We start from the raw sequence: 24,469 nt of genomic DNA, 5'->3' as shown, positions 1-24,469 counted from the left end.
AGTCTGCTCTCTTGATGTCCAGGGCAGTGAGCTTGCTACACGCTCTTCTCACTGTCCTGGGGATCTCAAATTCGACCATCTCGTGATCGCTGCATCCAAGGCTGCCCTGGAGTGTCACATTTCCAACGAGCCGTTCCATGTTGGTGAGCACGAGGCCAAGCACGGCACTTCTCCTTGTCAGCTCCTGTATTACTTGCAGAAGGAAGTTGTCTTCCACACGATCAAGGAACCTCCTGGATTGCTTGTGCCGGGCCATACCGTCATTCCAACAGATGTCAGGGTGTTTGAAGTCCCCCATGAGAACAAGGGCCTGTGAGCGTGAGGCTTTTCCTATCTGTCTGTAGAGTGCTTCATCCACAGGTTCTCCTTGATCAGGCAGTCGGTAACAGATCCCCACAGTAATGTCTCCCATGGCTGTTTTCCCTTTAACCCTGACCCACAAACTCTCTGTAAACTGCTCACCTGTCCCCAGACAGGGTTCCATACTCTCCAGCCTATCCCTGACATAAAGGGCAACTCCCCCTCTCCGCCTGCCGGGCCTGTCTTTTCTAAAGAGCCTGTAACCTTCCATTCCAACACTCCAGTCATAGGAGCCATCCCACCATGTTTCTGTGATGCCTATTATATCATACCCCCGTAGACGTGCACACACCTCTAATTCCTCTTGTTTGTTCCCCATGCTACAGGCATACAGGCGTTTGTATAGGGGCATCTGAGCCGAGCTCCAAATGAAGCTGGCTCGTTGGCTGGAGCGGCTGGAATATCTGTACATTGCTCCAAGCATTTATTATAGGTGCTGGCAACTGACTGGGTGTGTTGGGATGGAATGATGCTCCCCTCTCCCAACATATCTAGTTTAAAGCCTCCTTGTCCAGTCTGGCAAGCCTCCTACCAAAACCACTCTTCATGTTCTTTTTACCAGAGCAGCTCCATGAGCCCCTAGTAGACCTGGCCTACAAACTTCGGCCCTGTGTTCAAGACACCCAAACCCCTGACTATGACACCACCCTTTTAACCATTTATTAACCTGGCTAATCCTCCTAGCTTTTTTTAGGCCCCCCCCAGAATCCTGGAGAATTGACGAAAAGACTACCTGAGCTGCAGAGCCACTAACCACCTCTCCCAGGGCTCTGTAGTCTTTATGTTCCCCAGGCCACTACTATCTATATCCCTAGCACCCACATGGATCACTAGGAATGCATAATAGTCTGTGGGACTTACTAGAGCAGGCAGCCTCTCTGTAACATCCCTGATCCATGCCCCTGGTAGGCAGCACACCTCCCTGGAGACGGGGTCAGGCTGACAGACGAGTGCTTCCGTCCCTTTCAAAGTAGGGTCCCCTATTACTACAACCCGCTGCTTTTTCCTGGCAGCACCAGTAGAGATCTTTACCCGTGCATAATCCGGCTGTTTGTGGTGCAAGTGCGTTTCCTCATTAGCCTGCTGCAGGACAGCAAAGCGGTTCTGCGTGGGGACAACAGATTTAGGAGGAAGCCCCTTGCTTTTAATGGTCCTTTTCCTCCTTCTTTTGTTATGTTTCTTTGTCACCAATTTCCAATTTCCCGGGATAACGGCCTCCTTCTTTCCTTCATGAGCTGGAGAGGAAGCTTGAGGCCCCTGCACAGTATGGGGCTGGAGCAAGCAGCCCTGCTTCCTCTCAGCTACCCTGACATCTTGCAGCCCGCTAATAGCAACCCACAGCTCAGCCACCTGCTGCAGGAGGACCTGCACCAGGGAGCACCGAGTGCAGCCCTGCCCATCGTGCTCCTTTCCCTCACCAGACCAGCGCAGGCACCCTCTACACTCCGAGCTCTGCACTGCAGCCTCCCCTCTCATCTGCTCTGTCTGGGTGCCTACGCTGGCCACCACCGGGGCAGCCAGAGCAGAGCTCCCAGAGCGGGCCCTGGCTGTACGACAGGGGCTCGACGGGGGCTCGCTCGCCCGCCCGCGAGAACTGCCTCAACCCGCCCTGTCTGCCCGCGCCCCCCGGGGCAGGTTTTTACCCCCTCAGGGCTGGTGCCGCTGCTCCTGGCTCCGCCCCCGGTGAGTCCCTGCTCTCAGCGGAGCTGCCGGCTCCTGGGCAGGTCCTGTCGAGGGCTTGAGGCTCCCTCGGTAGCTCTGGGCGCTCGGAGTTGAGGCTCCTGGACGCCGATCTCCCCCCGCTCCGGTGTTGAAGGCGTCCTCTCTCGAGCTACTCACCTCAGGAATCAGCCCTCACGTCAGCAATTGACCAACTGTCAATAAATGAAATGGATGTTGACACAATGTTTAAGATTATAGCTGAACTTTTTTTTTTTTTTTTTATGTAAACCAGATTTATTTTTAAACTTTCTATGCATACTCCGGACTTTCACAGGGTATGTTTCAACATGTTACCCTCAGTTTCAGAGGTTAGATCCATATGTTAAATAGATCTGTCTTCATCAAACCCAGAAGTATCAATTAGAATTGAAGATAACTGTAATAAAATTCTGCAGAATACAATTTCTTCATGTAGATCAGATTGATTATGAAACTGAATAAACTTTATCATGGAGTTTTAAAATAACTGCAAGAAAATGGTTTGACCATTCAGGTATAAAATAGAAAACCAAACATTACACAATTCCTTGGAACCTTAAAATTGAATTAAAACAAAACAAAACAAAAGAGAAAAAAAAGAAAAAAAAAACCCACCAAAAACCCAAACAACTTTTCCATCATATAGATGATCCTAAATGTACAACCTGTCACTAAGACATTTTGAGTAGGGAAAAAATGAATTTTGTGAAGAGGAGTATAAACCTATGGCTTTAAGGGAAGGCTTGTCAGGTGAGTTTTCTATGGATATTTGAAGTCATTAAGAGTGTCCATGGTAAATATAAATACTGTAACAAATCTTACAAATCAAACTTTTGTGCTTGCTGATTAGATGTTTTGTTTTCCCCTTATTACATTGTTATAGAAATAGAGACCACATGTTTTATTGTGAATTTCTGTACTTAGTTTTGGAACTTTAACCCTAAATTTTTCTTGAGACTTTTCAATACCTGTGAAGGGATATGATTTCAGAATTCTGTCTGATATGTATTGTAAATTTTATTTTGATCATAACAGCTTTTGTTTCTGATTGTAAGCCAGTTAACTAAAATGTTTTCTATTGTGTGATGAGTAGAAAATCTGCTTTCTTCCTATTTTTTTAAAAAAGCTGTTGTATTCATAACAGCTTACCACTGCTCAGTCCCTTATAACAGGAAATTAGAGCTCTGAAATGAAAGTGATTTAAAAACAACAATAGAAAAATAATATAGCGTGGTGACAAAGGTCATATTTGGTGATATGCCCAATATGTAATTCTGAAGTACTGAACAGGTGAGATTCTTCGTCCTGTTTCAAGGTGGTGTAAGAATGCCACCAGTGTATTTCTTCACTACAAAGGCAAGCTGGGGAAATAATTGATATTATTTATATCCAGCCTGGTAATCTCCATACTCTCCTCCCACTTTTCAGCTCTTCCTTTGTTTCCTAGGTGTGTTAAATCAGCAAGGCTTAGCATTGCTGTCATTCTGGTCTATACTTTCTGGCTCTCTACCATCTGGAAAACTATTCTCTGGACAAATTGGATTCTGGGGTAAGTCTTCTTTGCACCTCATGGGATGACATGAACAGCAGCAGCCCAGAGCTGTTGTGTTTAGTCAACTTAAAATGACAGCTGCTGTTAATAACAATTAGAACTTGTTAACACTAATTGCATGGATAACTTATGAAATAAATGTCTGCTTGTTCACTGGTTATTTAATTGAAGTAATGTATAGACTACCAAGCATTCAGTAGCAGCAAGTGACTGGAGAAGGACTATGAATCCAACTAACTTCTCCACTTTCAATTCTCCAGAGATTGTTTATTGAGGTTTTTCACTCTCCAGTGAATAAGAAATGCTGAGTAAAAGGATATTACATAAATTGGCTGACATTTGCAGTGGACTAGCTAATTCTTGTCACCTTGTGTGTGTGGTGGCTGTGTGTGTATATGCACATGTGCCTGGTATTGTCAATGAGTTCCCGACCCACTCCCCTCTGCTCCCAGCAGGCTGTTGCGAGCCTGAATTTTGAGGTTACGTAAGAGACAATCCAGGAAAACACACTGAGCTGTTTGGAATTTACCCTCAGCACTATCCTCTTTCCTCCATTGTGTCATACACTTAAAAAAAAAACAACAAACCCACCAACTTTTTGTTGGTTTTTTTTTTTTTTTTTTTTGTGGAGTGTTGGGTTGTGTCTCATCTGAAAAAATTATGTCTGTCTGTCTTGAGGAGGGAATTGGGTGTACCAGAAGACTTTTGCTTGCTTCTGCTTTCCATGGGCTGTGGCTGTAATCGCTGGAGTTAAAAACCTCTTCTTTTTCTGACATCTGGGACTTGAAGATTAACAAGGGCAATAGTGCACCAAAGGGATATTGAAAAAAAGAGTTGTTAAGGCTATATCTTTACCCTAACTTACAGAGTAGTGTAGCTGCCATCCAAATGGCACCTGCATCCCAGGATGCTAGCAACAGGTACTATGTCTAAGAACACTTACTCTTTTTCTTCTTTCTTTCTGTTGTGAGATTATACCTTATGGCCAGTGAAAATGGAGTCATTTCTAGTGAGAGTAGATTGATGTGAAAATCATAAAACGTGTTCCAGTGAAAGAAAGCATGTCTCATGCATTTCAATATGAACTTCACTTGTTTGCTATGTGTAACCCTCCTCTGAGCTGTGCTATTTCTGGATGATGTTTTATATTCCTACACATTTTTAAGGGTTTTTTTTCAGCAAGATTTGGTTGATTTGTCTTAAAACACTAGAAGCATGTGATAGTAGAATTTTCTTAGACTAGGCTGGAACATAGTGTTATTTTATTACACATCATTTTTCTCTTTTGGCCTAGAACCTTAATTCCCATTCCACTGGAATTTTATAGTAAAGGTCTTAATGATATTTGGACATTTTAAAAGCAGTTGGGATCAGACCACTGTGCCCTGCCTCTGCTTTGTAAGGTGTTGAAAAGAATGCTTTTAAAAGTGGGAAAACTCTTAACCATTATGAGCTTGATCTTTTGCAGGTTGAAGTCAATGACATTTAACTACAGCTAAATTACTCCCAGTACCACTGCTTTTCTAATAGATCAAAATCAGACATGAGGTAAGAAAAAGCAAGCAACTACTTTGTTTATACTCATACAACATCTGAATGCTACCCAGTTCCATCTAGTCTATCAAGCTAATTGCATAGAATTTGTTCTAGTCTTTTCATCTTATTGCTTACAGCCTGATTTGCCTTTCTTTCATGTAACTGTCGTAGAAAAAAGATTTGTGTCTGAGAGGTAGCGTAATTGTGTTTTCAATTACCCCACACTGTAGTACATCATCATCTATGCTAATCTTTTTTTTTAAAGACAGTACACAAAGGACATAAAGAGGCTGAAATAAAACAGTTAGAGACTATTTACTGCTGATCTATTTTGTATGTGAATGGAAGAACAAAGGTAGCCTGCTTTACTAATTTTAAGAAGCAAAAGTATTCATTTCTGTCACTGCCTAATATGTGATATAGTAACATGCATGCTGCAGCTTTTTTGAATTTGGTGTTGTGACTTGGACATATGGCAGCCAAAAGCATTTGTTTACCCCTTCTTAAAATTTCAGGGGCCTCTTCTTGTTCTCTTCAGAGAAATTACTTTCATCTGCTAAGTACAATTGTAACTGGCTTAAGCTACAAATTATGGTGATTTTTTTTTTTCTAATACTAATCACTTCATTATTATTTCTGTCACATCTTTAATAGTTGTCCTTACTTCATGGGCTATACCCAAGCAGTTTCACATGCATAGGGCTAGGAGTTATAGCAATAACTGGTTGGGAATTCAAATGTCTTAAAACCAATGGCTACCATGATCAGTTGAAAGAGTCCAATAGATTTTAAAGGGTTTAGATTGAGGCCTTAATTGACTCCACTTTTAGAGGGCTGAGATGCTTTATGGGTACTTAACTTGGAGACCATGGGAGATGTTGTCTGGGGATCAACTGTTTAAAAATGGTAAGCAAAATGGAGATACCCTATAATATTAATTTCTCTAGAAAGTTATGTGCAGTGTATTGAAGGTAAGAGTGTAAGGAAGGATTACAGAGAAGGTCTGATTTAGAGCTTCTCATCAGGATAACAACTCCATAATGCTTACAACTGTCTCATCTGTTTGCCTTTATGGACACGGAGACTTCTAGAAACCAGACAGCAAGAGTACACAGTATTAAATACTGCAAAACTTGAATAGGGTTTGCCCTAGTGCTTACAGAAAAAACATAAGAAAGGTTCTTTTATGGCTTTCTTAACCAAATGTCTTTGGGCTGCACTCAGTAGGCTATTTTATTTTATTTTATTTTATTTTATTTTATTTTATTTTATACTGTCTACTATAGTAGAAAGCTTGGTCTGCCATTTCTTTCTGGTGACTGTTGGGGTGAGAACACAGACTGCATTCTCCTGCCTCAGAATTTTGGAGGTTTTTTGTTTGCTAAAGCTCCTTTTGTTTGCTCTCTGCTGCTCCATTCTGTTCTCCATTCCACAGCCACAGCTGGGAAAAGTATGCTCATCTGTGTCTCTCTGGTAAAATCAACTACTAGGAAAAAACCCCAGTGTTCCATAAAAATAACTACTTAATAGTAAATTTGTGTATGAGATCATATTTTTATCTGAAAATAAGTATAGCAGTTCTTTACATTTAAAAAAGTGGCAAGCAGTATATAAGGAAGAAAGGAGACCATTGCTCAGCAAGTAGTAATACCTTTTGGGCTACTTGGTACCACTATGAAAAGAAAAAGTAATTGTCCTTTAGAGTCATTTCCACAGATATGCTTTAAAAAAATGAAGTAGTGGGCATGGCATTGGTGTCATCTTATAGTATCCATAATGTAGGGATTGTGACCTAGTTAGTGAAAACATATTGCAGAAATTCTGTTCAGCACAAGCTGAAGTAATTTGATGTAGGGCTGTAAAGACTCTTGTATACTTTTCTTGGGAACATGCAAGTGCTGTACATAAAAATATTGCAGTACCTTCATGTAATTGTCATCTGTATGCTAAAAATAAAATCTAAAGATGACTGCCAAAGAAGTCAGTGAAGAGGTGCAATTTTAAGGGTGTGAGTGAAAAGTTACATCATAAGTTCCAACCAAATAGGTGATTTAGTCTGGGGATATATCCTGTCATGTCCTGTTCTTCCTTCCACATACTGCTGTGCAGGGAGACTTTTGCAGAGTGTTAACTGTGCAGTTAGCCTTTTCCTTTACATGGTAGACCCCTGCCTTCCCCTTCTTGAGGAACAACATCATGGTAGGTTCAGGAGGCCAAGGAATGCAATAGGTTTACTCCCGTGGGAAGTAAAACCTAAAAGAAATTTCATCACTTTCTCCTTTCTTGTATTCAGATCATCCCTGAGCAAATTTTCTTACATCACTAAAAATGAGAAAGGATGTTGGCTCTGAAATTTTAAAGTGCTACTTAATATCACTACAGCCTGGCTAGCAAACTTTAGTCTGTGGATCTGACTCCCACCACCCTCCTAGTTCTTGTCTGGACAAACAGCAAGTTTTCCCTCCTTGCATTATGAAGATCTGACCCCCAGCAGCTGACATCCACAACAGCATGCTCTGGCAGGCTGAAGCTTCTCAAGGGATGCATTTCATCTGTGCAGCTGAATGTGGATTGTTGCTGTTTTGTACAAAGCTCACCATATGACAGATTGCATCTTGCTTTCTCGAGGCCCACACAGACGGTGCGAGTGACTAACTAATGTCTTGACTTCGCACAGCCTACACACTGATGTCATAAGAAAAGGCTAATACCTCTGAGGTGAGTCTCCTTATTTGTTTGTATTCCAACAATAACAGTGGGAAATGCAACAACGAGGAAGAAATTAATAAAAGAAAAGCTCAACTTCTTATTAGGAGCAACTGACATAAAATGTGATGTGTAACCTAATGAAAAGAATCATCGATATTAGTTTGGTATTTTTTAAATAAATGAATCATTAGATGACAAAGCCCATAAATTGATTCATAAATTTGCTGTCACTGTGAAAACACTGAGATTATTCTGTCTGAAAAATTGCAATTCAATTATGAATGGAAATAACAGCTAAAATCTACCATTCCTCTTGGCCAAGATGCCTAGTGAATCTTACAAAATAGACTTCTGAGCACTCAGTTATAAGCATCCTTGTGAGTATAATACATGCACAGAAACATATGCACTAAAAATGCCAGCAGGCCACCTTGATTTCATGTAATAAATTGCTATCATTAATTGCAATTAATTTGACTTTCTGGTCTTTGGGGGTAATTATTTTAATATTGTTTGCTTACCAATTTTTTGTTGGTTTTATAAGTTACTTGTTGACTTCAGTGAAATGACTCAAGGTGTGCAATTAGTCAGAATGAAAGCCCTTAATATTTATGCTAATAAAGTTAGCCATATATATTTTGTTATTTTTTCCTGTAATGAAGCCCTCCTAGATGATGGATGAGTTTGCAATTGGTTGCTGTTGCTGAGGTAATCTGCAATCATATCATCTTTAAAGAAGAATAGTTTTGTAAGAAGAGTTCTGTGATAAGAGTTGTATGAGTTTTCAAAATGGTTTCAGTTTTTCAGCTGTTTTGTCAGAAAGGAATTCATGTGAGCTTGGAATTGATCAGCTGAAATTTTGCCTCATTTCAAACAATTTCAGAGAAAGTCTTGTGACTGATTTTGTTATAACATTCAACTTGTCCAGATGCTTCAGAAGAGTGTCAGTTAGAACTTCTATAGTGAAGGGCTGGAGAATTGTTGAAAAGAAGATACCGCACAATGCAAAATGGCCTCTCTTTTCCTTTGTTGTCATCCTTCAACCCTGAGGACAGGCAGGACCCAAAGTGATGTGACATTGTGGGACAGTGTCAGGTTCCCTGGGCTGGTTTGTGCCAGGAAGCAAGGGCTGTGGGGTGGCCTGAAGAGCAGAGCTCCCAAGCAGAGCTGCCTGGGGACTGTCAGGCATTACCTGTTGTACGCAGGCAGGTGTGCCAGCGTGATGGTGATGGGCAATCTCCTAGGACTGGAGATTACTGCCATGCCAAGAGAGTGGAATAGGCAGTTGGGAACTACTGTGAGGAGGGAAAGTGTTAGGGGAAAGGAAAATTAAAAAGTCTATGGAAAAACTAAGCTACAGGGTTATGACGATTGGTCAGGGAATCAGAACATAGGCTTTGAAGTTCAAAAAAGAAGGCAGGGATTAAGAAAAAGTGGGGAGATTAAACCCATCTATTGAACACATGGCAAGAAGCCATAGTGAGATGCAAAGGAAAAGTAGTCCAGAGGATAGAGCTTGGCGTGAGGGACTGAGGAAAGATTTAGAAACAGACTAGAAACCTGGGCCTGACAGCAGGGGAAGAAAAAGAAACAGGGTGGGGACAAAGGATGAGGAGACGAGACAGGCTGGGGGTGGAGGGTGGGGCAGTCAAAAGAAAGGAAGATGAGTCTGTGCCTACTTCAGAGTCCTCCTGGTTTTCATTCCTGGGTCTGGGGAGGATTACACAGCCTTTCCCTTCCTCTGCTGTCAGAAGACTGTGAAATCCACTGATAACATGCATACACTGACCACTACTACTGCCCCTCAATGTAATTGAAAGACAACCTTTTACTTTTGATGTCACAGAGTAATTGTGGCCTGTGGCAAAGCTAGTGGGTCCAGCATTATCTCCATTATTAGTGACAGCCCCCTTAGGGTATCAGTATAGAATTTGTGGGTTTTAAATTAGAGGAGATCAACAACATTAACAAACACTGCTTCAGAGCAAACAATCAGTTTGGTAAGGGCATGTGTAACTCTTGCTTTTCACCCTTAAGTCTGTCGCTTGGAGTTTGCACTTTCAGCATTCTCTTTAAGGTATAGCTACCTTTTCTTGTGTGGTGTTATAATCTTACAGTGGTCTGTGAAGAAGTTTTCCCAAATGCCATCTGAAGTATGAAATGGCTGAAATTTGTGGCTACAATTGCACAAGGAAGAAGAAGAAGGCCGGTCACATTAATGGCAAACCAAACTTCCTCTTTAGCATTAACTGGTGGTTCTTCCAGGAGGTAACACAGCTTCTACAGAGAAAATTAACATGTAACTGTAAAGTAAGAACATGTCCTCTACCACTTTTTGGATTGTCTGCTGTCATGTCTGTAAGCAGTGATATCTTTACGTAGATATTTGATTAGTAGCGAGAGCCAAAATCTGTTTGCACATTAATTTGCTATTACTGGCATAAGGACTATATAGCAACACACAAACCCTTTTTGGTCTTCAGGTTACTTTCAAAGATGAGCATATTCTCATAAAGAATTCTGTCACTCGATGCTTGATGGAAGACTACACTTGATAAAATTAATGAGGGTGTAACAAAGTGGTTCATGCAGGCATTCAGTCTCTTAATTTTTCCTGAGGGGAAAAAACAAATGTGAACTAAATAATGGTTATCGTGTAATGAGTACTGCTTTTGCATAGAAAAAGACAGGTCACTGAGCAATTTAACTTCCCAGATGCTTGTATTAATTATTGTAGGTCAGTTCTGAGATAATATCCTGGACAGTGTTGGGAAAGCAATTTTTTGGCAGATAGCATTCTATTTTGGCGTGTGGACAGTAGATTACAGTTTTTTAAACTACCATGAATAAATGCACTATGCATCTCTCCAAGAAACAAACAAGATTTCACAAGAGCCATTTGGCTTAAGTTGCACTTACAGTACTTGTAACTTCAGATAATGTAGGAGATGTAGGTTAGTGTGCAGTAGTGGTAAACTTAAAGACATACAGGAATGGTTTAATGGCTGAGAAAGGAGAGAATTGCAGAAAGTGTTCCACCTATGCCAGTTGTCGCATGGGTGGATGTACTGGGGTGTGGTGGAACAATAACAGCTATATCCACCCCAGCACTAAGTGCTGCCTCAAACTCATTTGGGATAGTTCTCCTCCCAAGAACTTAAAGCTAATACAGCACAAGGGACTGCATAATTTATTTGTGCTTCTCATAGCGTTCCTTGGCCTGTTTCTCCTTTCTCAAATACTAGTGTGCTGATATCCTGTACAGTAAACTGTTTGCAAGAGGTTTAACATGTTGACTGTGCTACTGGAATTCTCTTTGTGCTCTGCATGTGATGCTTGGTCTGTGACCTGCTGCTACATGGTGTTACACTCTGGGGAGCCCTACAGTGGGGCCTAGGTTTGGGGATCCATGGAAACCATCCTGAAACAAAGAGAAAACAGATGGGAGAGTGGTTGTGACATTCCTTCTGGAATACTATCAGCACAGATTTTTACTGAGAGAGAGCATTTTGGGTTTGTTTTGGTTTTGTATGGTTTTTTAAATTATTATTTATTTATTTTTACTATTTTCTACTTACCAGCTAACATATTGTACAGAAATAATGCAGAGCAAGATTAATGTTGAGCAACCGGTAGAAGCTAAATTCGTAATGCGGTAAAAAACATTCCTTTTACTTTTCTTTGTAACATCTCTCTGATCTCATCTTTCCTTGCCCTTAAATGTGAAATGATGAAAGCTGCATGATGTGGTAACTCCTGTTCCTTGGGAATAATCTGTCTTTGCTATATTATGTTCCTCCATGAAGTTAGTCTGGCCTTGTGCTGTAACATACCAGTGAATGGAAAGAGTATTTTCCTCACCAACACCTATACTTTAATTTCCAGTTGCAGTCCTGTGGATAATTTAGCATTCTCCAAAATTAGCCCGTATGGAAGTTATGTATCTTATGACTCTTACAAGACAAGAGCCTAACTTAAAAGAGGATAAGGAAGATCTGCAACAGATCTTCTAATATTTCTCATCACTTGCTAGACAGTGTAACACAGCAAGAGTTTTGATTGGGAGTGGTTTGTAGTTGATGTGGAAATGCTTAAAATTGTTAGACTTGTTGCATAGACTTGTTGCATGGGCTCTTGGTGGCCCTGCTTGAGCAAGGGGGGGATGGACCAGATGATCCCCAGAGCTGCCTTCCAGCCTCAGCTATTCTGTGTTATGTGAAAATCCACTTCTTAAAAGTTTGTATGTGCTCTGTTCAGATGGGTTAATGGGTTTCTTAAACAACAGTAACACATACAAACATTGGCTGCATTTTTGTATCTGCCTCACAAGCACTGATTTTCCCCCCACTATAGAGAAAAAGATCTCCTTACAGTCTCCTAGTGTGTGTCCAAGCATTTCAAGTGCAAGAGCAACAGCTTTACCTGTAGTGGTATCATGAAACTGAAACATGGTTTTAGTCATAAGCAGGGGATAAGTTACTTTGGGACAACTGACAGGACTACTGACTTCACATAAACATCTTTAAACTGCCTTGATGCAGAGCCCATGCTGGGGCAGCTTGACCACCACTACCCTGGAGCTAGGAAGGACAGCTGGACCACTGACATTTTCAGCCATTACCCTTCCAAGTGGCATGGCAGCAGGAGAGATAGATACCTGAATCATGATCTTACATTTATAATGTGGTGTTGTGAGAAAGAAACATGGTTTTCTGATTGTGCTCACTAAGGAATCTCTTATCTTAGTAAATTTGGATTTCTTTGAAATCCAGTAGTAACTCAACTCTTTGGGTTCATGATGTTTGATTTCAGAATATTTATATATATATATATTTTATTAATATCATCAGTCTTTATACTGACATTGTTTATTTTCTTAGCCTCTAGTAATTTGGCTAATTTATTAATATTAATCTATATAATGTGGATACAGAGAGAGAGTGTCTGTGTGTCTATATATGCATCAGAGAGGAGAGTGGTGATTTTGCTTATTCTGAACTTTAACATCCATAAATATTTGTACTCGGAACACTATTTCTTGTTTCTCATAAGTTGAGGTCACTACTGTATCTCATACATCTGCAATAGCTGTCTCTGCTTCTAGACAGTTCAATTCTTTTTCCAAGTGCAATCATTTTGTACCACAACAGATTTGATTTCCTTCCAATTTAAGCCTCACCGGATTGTTAGTTCTCTTATCTTCAGTCATCCTTGGCTGTTGTTTCCAGAATCAACCATTTGTAAAGACAACCCAAAACAACACTTTGGTGATCTGTGTTCATACTGATTAAGCATATATTCAGAAAATTTTATGTTAGAAAGACCTAAACAAGTGTCCACTGATGCTTTATAGGAAAAGAGTACTCTTCTAACTGGAATGGAGACTAGAAGATGTTTATAATACAGAGGAGATACTTTTTTCTGTTATTGATTTGATTTCTTTCTATTATCTGTACCAGAAAAAGGAAGAAATAAGCTTTTGCTAAAAAAAAAAAAAAAAAAAAAAAGTAAAAAATTATGAAGTGGCATAAAGTAATCAGAAAGGTAAATGAAAAGCTAAACTTCTGTTAGAGATTGTTTTTAAAAACTGACCGTGCAAGACTTTCTCAGACACTTAACAATATGCATTGATACTTAAAGTACAGAAACTTTTTCTCATGAACTGCACTTACAAAAGTAGATGAGCAAAAACTGAGACTGCTTCCTATAGTAGCTATTAATTACAAGGAAAATTCAGGCTGTTATAGACTGATTTGTGGCTGTGTGTTTCCATTATACAAAGCAGCTGAAGCATGCATTTAAGTTCCTGAGTAAGCCTATGAATATTAACTCAGGATATAAATATCTAATGAAAGAGGGTTGATGGTGAAAGAACTAAGAATTCTGGGGTCATAAATGGCTACTGAATTCTTAAATTCATGCTCAGACTTTGAAGGAAAGAAATGTTTCTAAAGTTGAGCAGTATTCCAAAGCATGTGATCTCATAGATAAATAATTCACTGAAAGGTTAAGATACTTACCATGTTTCATCCATCCAGATGTCTGTCTGGACTTCCTGCACAAGACCCATTCTTTCACATCCAGGTTGTTCCCCTTTTGAAGGGAGCACTGAGGTGGATTTATTCAAGTGCAATCCACATCATGTGTATCTTGTGATTTATTTTTCTAAGGTGGGGGAGACACTTAGAACAGAAAATTGTAACATCCAGAAAGCTAGAAGAAAAAGAGAGAGAGAGAGACAATGCTCTTTCCCCTTTGCAATCCCAGTGCAACTCTGTTTTTCACAAAATTGCCTTTCTCTCACTTTGCAAGCCTCTCTTCGTGCAGGGTTATTGGGTGGAGAAGTAGCCTTCCCTAATGCTAAGGATTAAGCAAGTAAGACTGAATTAGAAGAACTGCAACACACTGTCAGAGAAGCCTACCTAAATCTTGGCTGAATATAAGGTTTCTTCTCACTGCATTCTTGAGATTTAGGAGAGAGTGTGTGGTGTCATGTTGATATATATTGATTTGGAGAGCATGAGGCTTACTCTGAATGAGGCATTGCACGAGGCCAGACAACATGAAGGCTATTCCCAGCTTCCACCTGGCGCTCCCCCCAGTGAGGTGTTACTGCCTGCCTGGCAGCTCCTGTGTTCCTATAACCAGGGGTCTGACTGCTGGCACAACACTGAAGTCTAAAAATGCTTACAGAAGATTTGGCCACAAGTGTCAAAGTCTATGGAGCACATTTCCTTTGACAAGTGAATGTCTTGAGAATTTGGTGAGAGGCATTCAGCATCGATATATGCTGGTGAAGTGAGAGGGACGTTTTTTCCACTGCTAGCTGAGCACTAGACAACACAGAAAAATCTTGAAGAGAAACACAGTTTATCCATCACTCTTTGGCTAATCGTTAGTTGGATATGCACCAAAGAGAGGGACTGGGAAGCCAAGAAGCCCAGAGAATCAAGAAGTACTGTGATGGACTGGAGGCCTGGGTTGATGTTACATTTCTAATAGTTGGAAGCATTTCCTGCTGCCATAGTGAGACAAACCAACTGCTTATGTGTCTTAATGGTGGGAAGATGGATGAGGCACAGATGTGTGCCTTCCTGTAGTTTTAATTACATTTCAAGTAAGGGCTTTGTTTGTTTGTTTGTTTGTTTTTACATTAAATCAGGTCTTCAGATTAATTTAGCTTTTCAAACATCATCTTCATGATAGCTGTGTGACAGCTCTGTGACAAACACAGCATGGAGATGTAGTGCTAGCAAACTGTCAAGGACATATAGCTGAAACATCTCTAAAAACAGCTTTCATGAAAGGGGATTGACTTTTTGGGGGGGTTATTGTACTGCAAGATTTGTAGTAGTAACTGCTGAAAAGTCTGGGAAAGTTGTAGGCTGGATTCTTGCACTTTGGATTAAAAATTGAAAACTGATGGAGCTGATGGAGTTTGTTACTCCTAATTTGAAATATCTCAAAAATTAGTCTTGCATGTTCAAGGTTTTTCTGTAACCAGACTAATTATATAATTTAAGTTTGGTTGTATTTTGTTTTGTTTTGTTTTCCAGATGTTCTGAGTACAATGCTACTGAGTGTCTCTAGAAAGGTCAGAATTATACATGGAATGAAAGTGATGTTTGGACATACAGGTAGTCCACAGTTATCTACCATCAGAACTGAGTGTCTGCCTTGTTTATGAAGTGCCCTGTGTTCAGTATGACCCCAAAGTATGAGAGCATCAGTGGATAAAACAGGTTTTTCTCTCTAAGAGGTGAGCTATTCCTGTGAGGAGCAGGGAGTTGGACCTAATGATCCTTATGGGTCCCTTCCAACCCAAGATATTCTATGACTCTATTAAAAAATCTAGCTAGTTACAAAATAATGCAAGACAAACACAAAAAGGTAGATATTTTAGGTTAATTGAACAGGTTAGAGAAGAGGTCTATAAGATTTATTTTTGAAGTAGAAGGAAGGTTGGTTTTAAGGTATTTTAACATGGAATATGCTTTACACAGGCCAGGAGAAGGCTTGAAAGGGGGTTAGAAGCAGGGATAATTAATGGTTTGGGTGGAGGGGAAGTAGCTGTATGGGTGTAATCGTGTGCAAGATCTGAGTTGAGCAGGGGTGGTGGTAGGGATAACATGGTCAGGAACACAAGAAAGGAAAATGCAACTGCCAAAATTGCTTCAGTCCATGGTAAGAGGAATATTAATGACCATATTAAGAAGTTGGAGTGCAGCTAAAAGTAGAATGGAGAAAACAAAAACTCGTCTGTTTTCTATTTGAAGAAGAGAAAGGAAAATATATTTTAAAAAAAGAAAAAAATAAAATTGGCAGATCTTCAGGCAAGTGCAGATAACTTAGGGAATATGACCTTTTATTCTAGCTCTCTTGTTTTACTTCTAGGCCTCACACATACAAGCTTCAATGTCAAGTTTCTAAAGAGCTCTCAAGTTCCATAATTTTACTTAGCCACTTGCACAAGGCTCATTTGATGAGGAGTTTGAGCTAATTATCTTACCCACCCTGCCACCATTGCACTGGGCCCCATTGTGGGGACCAGGGCTCAGAATACTTGGGAATATTATGGTGCTGCCCTGTGAAACCTCTTGTTCAAGCTGCAGGCAGCTCAATGACAGGGCTGCTACCAGCTGGCCAAGGCTGTGCTCATTGTAACAGGGGTACAGGGGCTCACTCCTGCCCTGCAGCCATGTTCCTCTTTCCAGAAGTTGGAGCGCTGACCTGTGAGATGCTGAAACATGATTTCCCAGGACAGTGCTCAGGGTTTGATATATGAGGGCTGTGAGCCGTCTGCTGTGCTTGCAGGGGGAAACAGAGTTATAGAAATGGTTGAGAGAAACTATGGATGTCTAGTTGTTAGAAAAGTTGGGGGGTTTTCTTCTTGTGGTTTTTGTTTTGTTTTGTTTTTTGTTTTGTTTTGGTTTTTGTTTGTTTAAAAAATAAACAACTTTTTACAGGTTTAAGAATGGCATTTTCACCCCCTCCCTTCATCTACCTCATTTTACCTTCATCTTCCTTTCATCTGTCTTCCAAGAAAAAGGCAAGTATTGTGGAAGACTCTATGGTGGAAAGACACAAAATGCCCTGAATGCAGCTTCTGTTGCAGAAGAAGAGCAAGATGAAACAAGGAGGGTCTTCACTGTTGGCTGTGCCTGTCCAAAACTCTCAGCAATCATGGTGGGATTTCCAAGAGAAATAGTAGAAAGTGCTGTAAGTGGATGAGTGGCAAGAAGCTGGAGAAGGTGAGGGGGGGCATGCTCCTCAACAATGGGGCTGAAATCTCCATGCACGGGGAAGGATGGCAGGCATCTGGCCATGCCCATGGTGCTGCAAGGGGCCTGACGGGGGTGAACCTGCATCTGCCCTGGGCTAGGCTGGGGTGTGCTCTGCCTGCTCTGTTCATCATGATTAAGCCTCTGGAGTGAGGGTGTGGGAAGCAATGTAACCGATTCTGCTAAAAACTACAATTTATGACTTGCAAGGGGTCAGAGTTGGGAAGGGAAGTTGACCAGCAACAAAATTTAGCAGAAAGAATATTACAAATTGCAAATTCCAGACAGTGTTTTGGTGTTTGTTTCTGTCTGTGAGTTGCTGTGTGTTGGCGTTGTGAAGTGAAAAGACCACTGCTAGCTGTCCCAGTTGAGATTATCCAGGGCCACTTGTGCTGCCTTTGAAGTCCAACTGGTCCCCACGATGCAGGTGAGAACAGCCCCCTGCTAGGCAGGAGATGGGGCACAAAGTAGGCATTTGAAAACAAATATTCTCCTGTCGTTTTGTCAGCCTTTGGCACAAAATGTATTTGATGGGTCAATATGCTTTATAAACGAGGTATGCATTTGGTTTAGGACTACTAGTACTGTTGTTAGAAGGGTGGTGCCAGAATTTCCACGTGTTGCTCTTTATAGATACCAGTCGATCAGTTTGCAGGTGTTGAACGGGAGCAGAACTAGTTTCTTCCCAGTAAATGCACAGGAATTAAACAGTGGGCACGTGGATTTTAACAGCTCAACACACATTTCGTTATGTTGTGATTTAAACGATTTAATACGATACAAAGGCCATGTAACTTCTGGTTAAACTCACTCTCCAGTTGTGTTATTTATAAGCCCGAGGAGTAGATGTCCGGCCTTGAATCTGGCACTTTTGTCGCAACACGTCTCCAGCGCTGCCGAAGTGATCGGCGGCGGGAGCCGATGCGCTCTCACGGAAAGAAGCTCCGCGATTCCTGCTGGGGTTTCCCTGCCCCGCTCCGCCCCCGGGACAGCCCGGTCCGGCGCCGGGACCCGCTGCCGCCCGGAGCACACGCGGCTCCTCGCTCATAGCCCGGTTGCAGTCGGCCCCGCTCTTCCCTCCGGGCCGCTCGGCGCCCGCTGACCCGCCACCGGCGAGGAGCGGCCCCCGGCGCGGAGGGGAGGGCGGTCGGGGGCGGGGCGGCGGCTGGGACGGCTCGGTGCCGCCGGGGAGCCTGTCCGTGGCGCGGTCAGCTCTGCCCGCCCGCCGCCTTCACTTTCCCTCCCTCCCGCCGGCCGGCAGCGCCGTTGCGCAGTTCCCGCGGACCGGACCGGACCGGACCGGACGGGACGGGACCCTCGGTCTCGCCGGGCAGGGCTCGGGGCAGGCGGCGGAGAGGCGAGGCTGGACAGCCGCGGCAGGGGGCGAGGCCGCCCGGGGCTGGCGGCGGGAGGCGGCAGGGGTCCGGGGCGGCGGGGCGCCGCCGGGGCCCCGCGCATGGCGGCGGCGGGGAGCATCACCACCCTGCCGGCGCTGCCCGACGACGGGGGCAGCGGCGCCTTTCCCCCGGGGCACTTCAAGGACCCCAAACGACTTTACTGCAAGAACGGCGGCTTCTTCCTGCGCATCAATCCCGACGGCCGGGTGGACGGCGTCCGGGAGAAAAGCGACCCTCACAGTGAGTGTCCCGCCGGGCCATCTCTCCCTGCTGACGCATCGGCAACGAGCTTTGCTTAGAAAGTGTGCGTAAACACGCGTATGCTCGTATATAAATACACGTGCCTACGCGCGGGCATGCGGTTTGTGCGTACAGGCGTGTAACGACGGTGGTGGTTCCAGATCGTGCCGGGCTTCCCATGGTCGGGTACCACTACATCGGCACCGGCTGGACGTCCCTGTGCAAACTCATTCAGCCTGCCGCGGTATAGTGCTTATCAAACACGCAGAGGTTTGCTCAGATGCTTGAAAGTGTCTGAATTGGTTTGCATGGCTCTTAAATGTGTGTAATGGCACTCGGCTGCTTTATGCGTCTCTAATAAGGACGTTAATGGCATAAAGGTAGAAGTCAGTTTATTCCCAGTGTGGGTAGGTCTTCATGAATAGGAGTACTCTCAGCATACAAGTGCTTTTAGGAATGGAGGTGTAAATCTGTTAAAGGAAGCAGGGTTTATAACAAAGTACTGTCAAAACACCTTTGGGGCTTAAAACACTGCATGTTGGGGTGTTGGTTTTTTTTTTTTTGTTGTTGTTGTTGTTTTTTTTTTCTTTGTTTTGTTTTAAACTTAGTTAATAGTAGACAAAATACAGATAAAATAAACCCTAAGGGTTCCAGCAGAAGCAGTTTGTCCCCTAATACCTGATCTTTTGAGCGAGGAAGTGGCTTTGAGCTAGGAACACATCCCATGGGTTGAGTGGTTAGTGCGTTCCAAGGGTCTGTGACCCAAGTTGGCCTATATGGTGGCTGCTCTGCCACAGGCGCTCTGGCAGGGAGCGTGGGGTAGGTTGCTCCTACAAACGCAGGTTCTTCCTTCTCCCAAGAGCAAAATTCTTTTTTGCAGGCCTCAGAATATTTTGAAAGTACTCAGCATGGAATTTCTGTGGATGTAGCAGCAAGTTTTTGAAGTGCTTATGAGCTGTTTCCTTCAAAACTGGTACAGGAGTTGCTGTATCACTGTCTATCAGATAGATAGTCTCACTAAGAGTCCTGGTTTGAGAAAATGTTTTGTTGTACAATGCGTGCACCTTGACCAGGCAGTGGCCTGCCTGCAGGCACTTGGCCTAAAGAGCAGGTGAAATGTCTTACTGTAATTCTTTGTTTTGCTCTGAGTGATAAATGCACAGATGGGACTGAAGTCAGAACATGAGAAGGAAGTGAGAAGACAGACCGAAGGTTCTTAAATATTACTTTCTGCTTTGGACACTTGCCATTTTCAAAGAAGCTTTTTCCAAGGATTCCACAGAAATACTGTAACAGATTGTTCCCAAATAACAGTATTGCCAAGTTGGGCTTCATTCTGAGGCTGTTTTATTTTGTGACTCTTTGGTAGAAATGTTGTAGCTACAATGGGCTGAAGATATATGTGGAACAGTATATTCTGTGGAAGTTAGCATCCTTTACTGGGCCAATCAGTATTCTTGGGAAAAGTTATAGGAAGCTTTCAGGCTTGGTCCTATACGTTTGCATTTCTCGCTCACATACTGGTTTAAAGGGAAGCATAGTTGATGTTGTGCAAGTAGTAACAAAATACGTTGCCAATACAATGCAGTATATTGTTGCATGTGGACTTTACAAATGTTGATGCCTAAAGCAAAGCATTAATTTACTATATAGGTAAGTGGTTTGGTTTTTACACATACCAGTCAGTTACTGTGCAGGATCATGTCTGTGCTGGAAAGTGTGCAGTAATATATTCAGCTTGATTTCACCTTTTGTATCTGGAAATGTGGGAATTCTTACAGGAAATAACTCTCATTAGTTCAGCAAATGTGTCATCTTGCTCCTAGAAGTAGCTATGAAAATATGCTGGAAATTTGCTCCAAAAGGATTGAGGACATACAAGTCTGATGCTGACTCTAGACATTGCCAGGGATATCAGGTTCTTGCCTCATTCTGCACTCTGCTTTTTGCGGTGAAAAATGCTAGTCGTTGTGCATGTTGTTCCACACTAATCTGACTGGGCCAAGCCACCTTGAGTGGTTCATTGTTGTCTTTTTTCATTATAGAGCGCCCCCATAGTCATCTTTCACCCTCTAGCATTTTTTTTTCTTATTATTCTGCCAGAAAACTAGTACTAGTTTTAAGTTCTCGAGTCCATCTAATATGTTTTTCTCTTCCTGTTAAGCCTTATCAGTGCTAGACTTTTTGAACTGATTTCTCATGTTGCTTTCCCAGTAGGGAATTATGTTTGAAAATCTTTCTGGTGTTGGTGGTACTGCCTCACTCTTTCCCTTTCAAGTTTCCCTGGTTTGCCCTATAGCTTTATTTTTGCTGTAATTTCTATCCAGTTCTCCATATTGTCTCTGCACTTTTCCTTCTCTGCCTCCTTAGTATTGTCTGATCACTAGAATTCTTCTCCCTTTTCTTTGGCACTTGTCTTTCTGGAGCCCCTCTCTTTTTCCTACCCTTTTTCATCTTGAGTGGATTGTGGCAACAGGTAAAGAAAACCCAAGTTATAAATAACTGATTCAGCCTCTGTCCTGTGCTGCAGAGAGTCTGCTGCCGGGGAGTTCCTCGGGTACCCACCAGGTTAGAACTGTCTGGTCATCCACAGAAAATCCCTGTGTTTAAAAAGAGCAGTTTGTAAGGTTGATAGGGCTGGAGGGCTGGTGGGATTCACTTCTGACAAGTGTACCTAGGAGTGCTGCTGTGCGTGAGCTGTTCCCTTATCCCCTGCTGTCATGCTCTCCTGTTCCCATTATCAGACAGCTCTTGGTTTGTTGTTTGGGTTTTGGTTTTGGGGTTTTTTTCCTTTCCTTTTTTTTTTTTTTTCCTGGAAGAACTCTTATTTCTGAGAAGTAATCAGTGCTTGAAACATCAGCAAGGCACGTTGATACGGTATTACACAGTTCACATCCTCAGCATCTTTGTTGTAAATATGTCATTCAGTATGAATCTGCGTGATGCTGAACCCTGACCTGGTGAGTGCTGCTCTGTGGAAGTCCCTGTGAAATCTTGTGGTATGCCTAGCAGGTCACGTTGGCATGGCAGATGGCAATAAATCTGGGACTACGTGAAAAGACTTTAAACAAGAAATTAACAAATACACACCTCAAATAACTCATGGTGTTCTTAATTAAGTAAAAAGTTTTGTAAGATGGTTGTGGGAAAAGAAATGTAATGGCTGTGGGGATTTTGGTTTAGAAATCTAATTAAAGGACAGGAGAGATTCTTGTGGTAGCTGCTATTCTTATGAATTAATTATATAAAGCAGCATTTGATTAGCTCATCCTCATTTTTAATTTTCAGAAAGTTGTTATTTTGGAAGGCAAATGACTACCTGCTTATGTTTTAGACCAAAGTCTAATACTGTAAACAGACCTCCACGAGCTGTGTTCTTTCTTACTCTGCTCCCTTCTGCCTCTAGTACTAGGGGACGGCTTGTTCGAACTGTATGGTCTGTTTTATGTCATGGCGTCGAGAGTTTTGACTATTTTACACTCACTCCGTTCACCTTGGTTTATTTATAATTGTGTTGTTAGTGAAATTGGGAATGGAAGTTGGCATCCTGTGTGCTGGAGGGTTGGAATCGTATGATTCACACAGCTGTAAACTAGGACAATACGTTTTACGTGGTCAGTATTGCCACATCTGATGTGCGTTGTACAGTGACTTCAGTGAAGTGCCCCTTTGGACACACCCTGGGGACGTCTGTTATTTTTCTCCCTTGAAGAGGTATGTTTCGGACAAACAAGGAACAGAAGTTGCTTTCTTAGAGTTTGCTGTTTAAAGCAAAACAAAAAACCCATGTCTTTTTGCCGTCATTGTTGTTGTTGATCAGCAACTTCTGATTTTTGCCCTGGAAAGCGTACAGAGAACAGTCTTCTTGGAAAGATTTTTAGAAACTGTCCAGAGGTGTTTGCCTCAAAGAGGTTACAGTGCCAGTGAAGGGGAAAAGCAAGGGAAATGGAAAGGGAACATTTATCCATACATTTTAATGAATGTCTCATAGCACAGCTGGTTCCCTTCACAGTTTGCCTCACTGAGGATCGGTTGGCATTTATATATTTCCATAATTTCCCAAGCAGCTTTATTTCATGGTGAGCATAAACCAATGCATCCAATGAATCCCAAGCCTTTCTTGTCCACTCTTTGGTGAGGTGACAAGGCTACGAAGTCTGTCACTTGGAAAGGATTCAGCAGTGAGAGTTTTTACCAAGCCTGCAGATGTCCGAAATGTCTTCTTCCTGCTTAGTACCTGGCTACTCTTCCACAAGTATCTGAAGAAAATGTAAAATAGATTAATACTGGTCCAGGAAAATTCCTTCTTAAGAATGCCTCTTTCACAAGTAGTTGTTAATGTTATGATTTTTACTTGTATCATACACAACATTTAAATGCTTATGCTGTAAAAGTTTTGAAAAGGCAGTACTGAAGTACATACAGACTTTTAGAGCATGTAGCTTAGTCAAGAAGATAGCAATCTGATTGCTGTTCATGCGAATGGAAGAAAAACTCCTGTGATCCTGAGAAAGACAACTTTGAGCAAATGTCAGGAAGTGTTTTATTACGAAGGTTCAGTGCCTGGTGCCTATTTTTCTTTTTTTAATAGGTGCTTAAGTTACTTAGGACTTGGAAGATTTCTCCTATTTTGGTGTTCCGCAGGTGTGCCTGAAAACAGACTATTTTTACATTACTTTTGTACTTTTGTACTTTTGCACAGACTGGTTTGCCAAATACTAATTCTCTACAACATGGTCAACACAGAAATTCTTCCTGGCTCTCAGATGTAGCTGGTTTAAGGAATGAGGTAGCAGAGAGCCCCTGTGTAAAAAAAGTTGAGAATGTGCTTCCTTTGCATCTTCTGCTTATTTTGTCATAGAAATACTGTTTTGTGTGTGGTCCAGCAGGGTAGATTGATGAAATGAGGGACAGACCACCTGTGTTGGCTGGGCACACTGTGTGGTGCTGTTCAGGGGAGGATGCTCTCACATCTGTCATTGTGTCTGCTAATCCTCTTGCCCCGATTTTAGTGAGTCTTACCCACGCCAAAGGTGTGTGACTGAGTAGTGGGTATACTTTGAACATGGAGCAAGGCAAATACAAAATGTCTCTGTTGGGCAGCGAACTGTCCTGTCTCGCCCAGCTGTTTTCTGCCCGGTTTCAAAATGGCTGTTGGGAGAGTGCAGAAGGTTGCCAGGGCACCACCATCAGCAGGTACACTAGAGGGCAGGATTTAGCCCTTAAACCTTCTCACAGGCTTTAGAAATGAGGAGCTCTCGTAGATACTTACATACTCTTGTTTACAGAAAAAAACCCTTGCACAGCCAGAGTTGAATGAATAAGGCAAATATGCATAGCATACAGTAGTTTCACAGCATACAGTGGAATTATGGAGAAAGTCACATAAATTTGGATTCTTGCAAAAGCTGTCTTTAAGCCCCCCTTATGTGGGCAGGTTAAAATGTTTGGTGAAAACTGCAGTGATGCATGTAAGAGATTTAGTGAAGTCAGAACGAAGGTTCTTAGTTGTCATCTTGGTAAAATGGAGCCACATGTTCCTGAATTGTTCATCAAAAGAATGAGATCAGGTGGCTGCTAGTGGGTTTTATTTAGCTAAGAAATGGTTGAAATTTATGCAGTTGGTTCTAAGAAAAAGTTTATCCTGTGGTAGAAATATATTTGAAAGCATTTTACAGAAGGTGAACTATGTT

General features: G+C 42.1%; 2 protein-coding genes across 2 annotated transcripts in view; both read left to right on the top strand.

The window, feature by feature from the left end:
- The window catches only part of BBS12 (Bardet-Biedl syndrome 12), a 32,242-nt gene extending 15,974 nt beyond the window's left edge, over positions 1-16,268 (top strand). Inside the window, exons 4-8 of the mRNA XM_065684506.1 lie at positions 3,509-3,610; positions 5,082-5,161; positions 7,778-7,867; positions 15,415-15,617; positions 16,253-16,268. The gene's annotated coding sequence lies outside the window, so the exon portion shown is untranslated. The remainder of the gene's footprint in view (positions 1-3,508; positions 3,611-5,081; positions 5,162-7,777; positions 7,868-15,414; positions 15,618-16,252) is intronic.
- A 2,005-nt stretch (positions 16,269-18,273) lies between these two features.
- FGF2 (fibroblast growth factor 2) overlaps positions 18,274-24,469 on the top strand; it is a 33,011-nt gene continuing 26,815 nt past the window's right edge. Inside the window, exon 1 of the mRNA XM_065684532.1 lies at positions 18,274-18,776. Coding sequence (XP_065540604.1) covers positions 18,596-18,776 — 181 coding nt within the window. The 5' untranslated portion in view covers positions 18,274-18,595. The remainder of the gene's footprint in view (positions 18,777-24,469) is intronic.

This window comes from Lathamus discolor, chromosome 1 (assembly GCF_037157495.1).
Source record: "Lathamus discolor isolate bLatDis1 chromosome 1, bLatDis1.hap1, whole genome shotgun sequence".
Taxonomy (NCBI): Eukaryota; Metazoa; Chordata; class Aves; order Psittaciformes; family Psittacidae; genus Lathamus; species Lathamus discolor.
The sequence above is the reverse complement of the archived record's forward strand: the minus strand, read 5'-3'. Positions and strand labels throughout refer to the sequence as shown.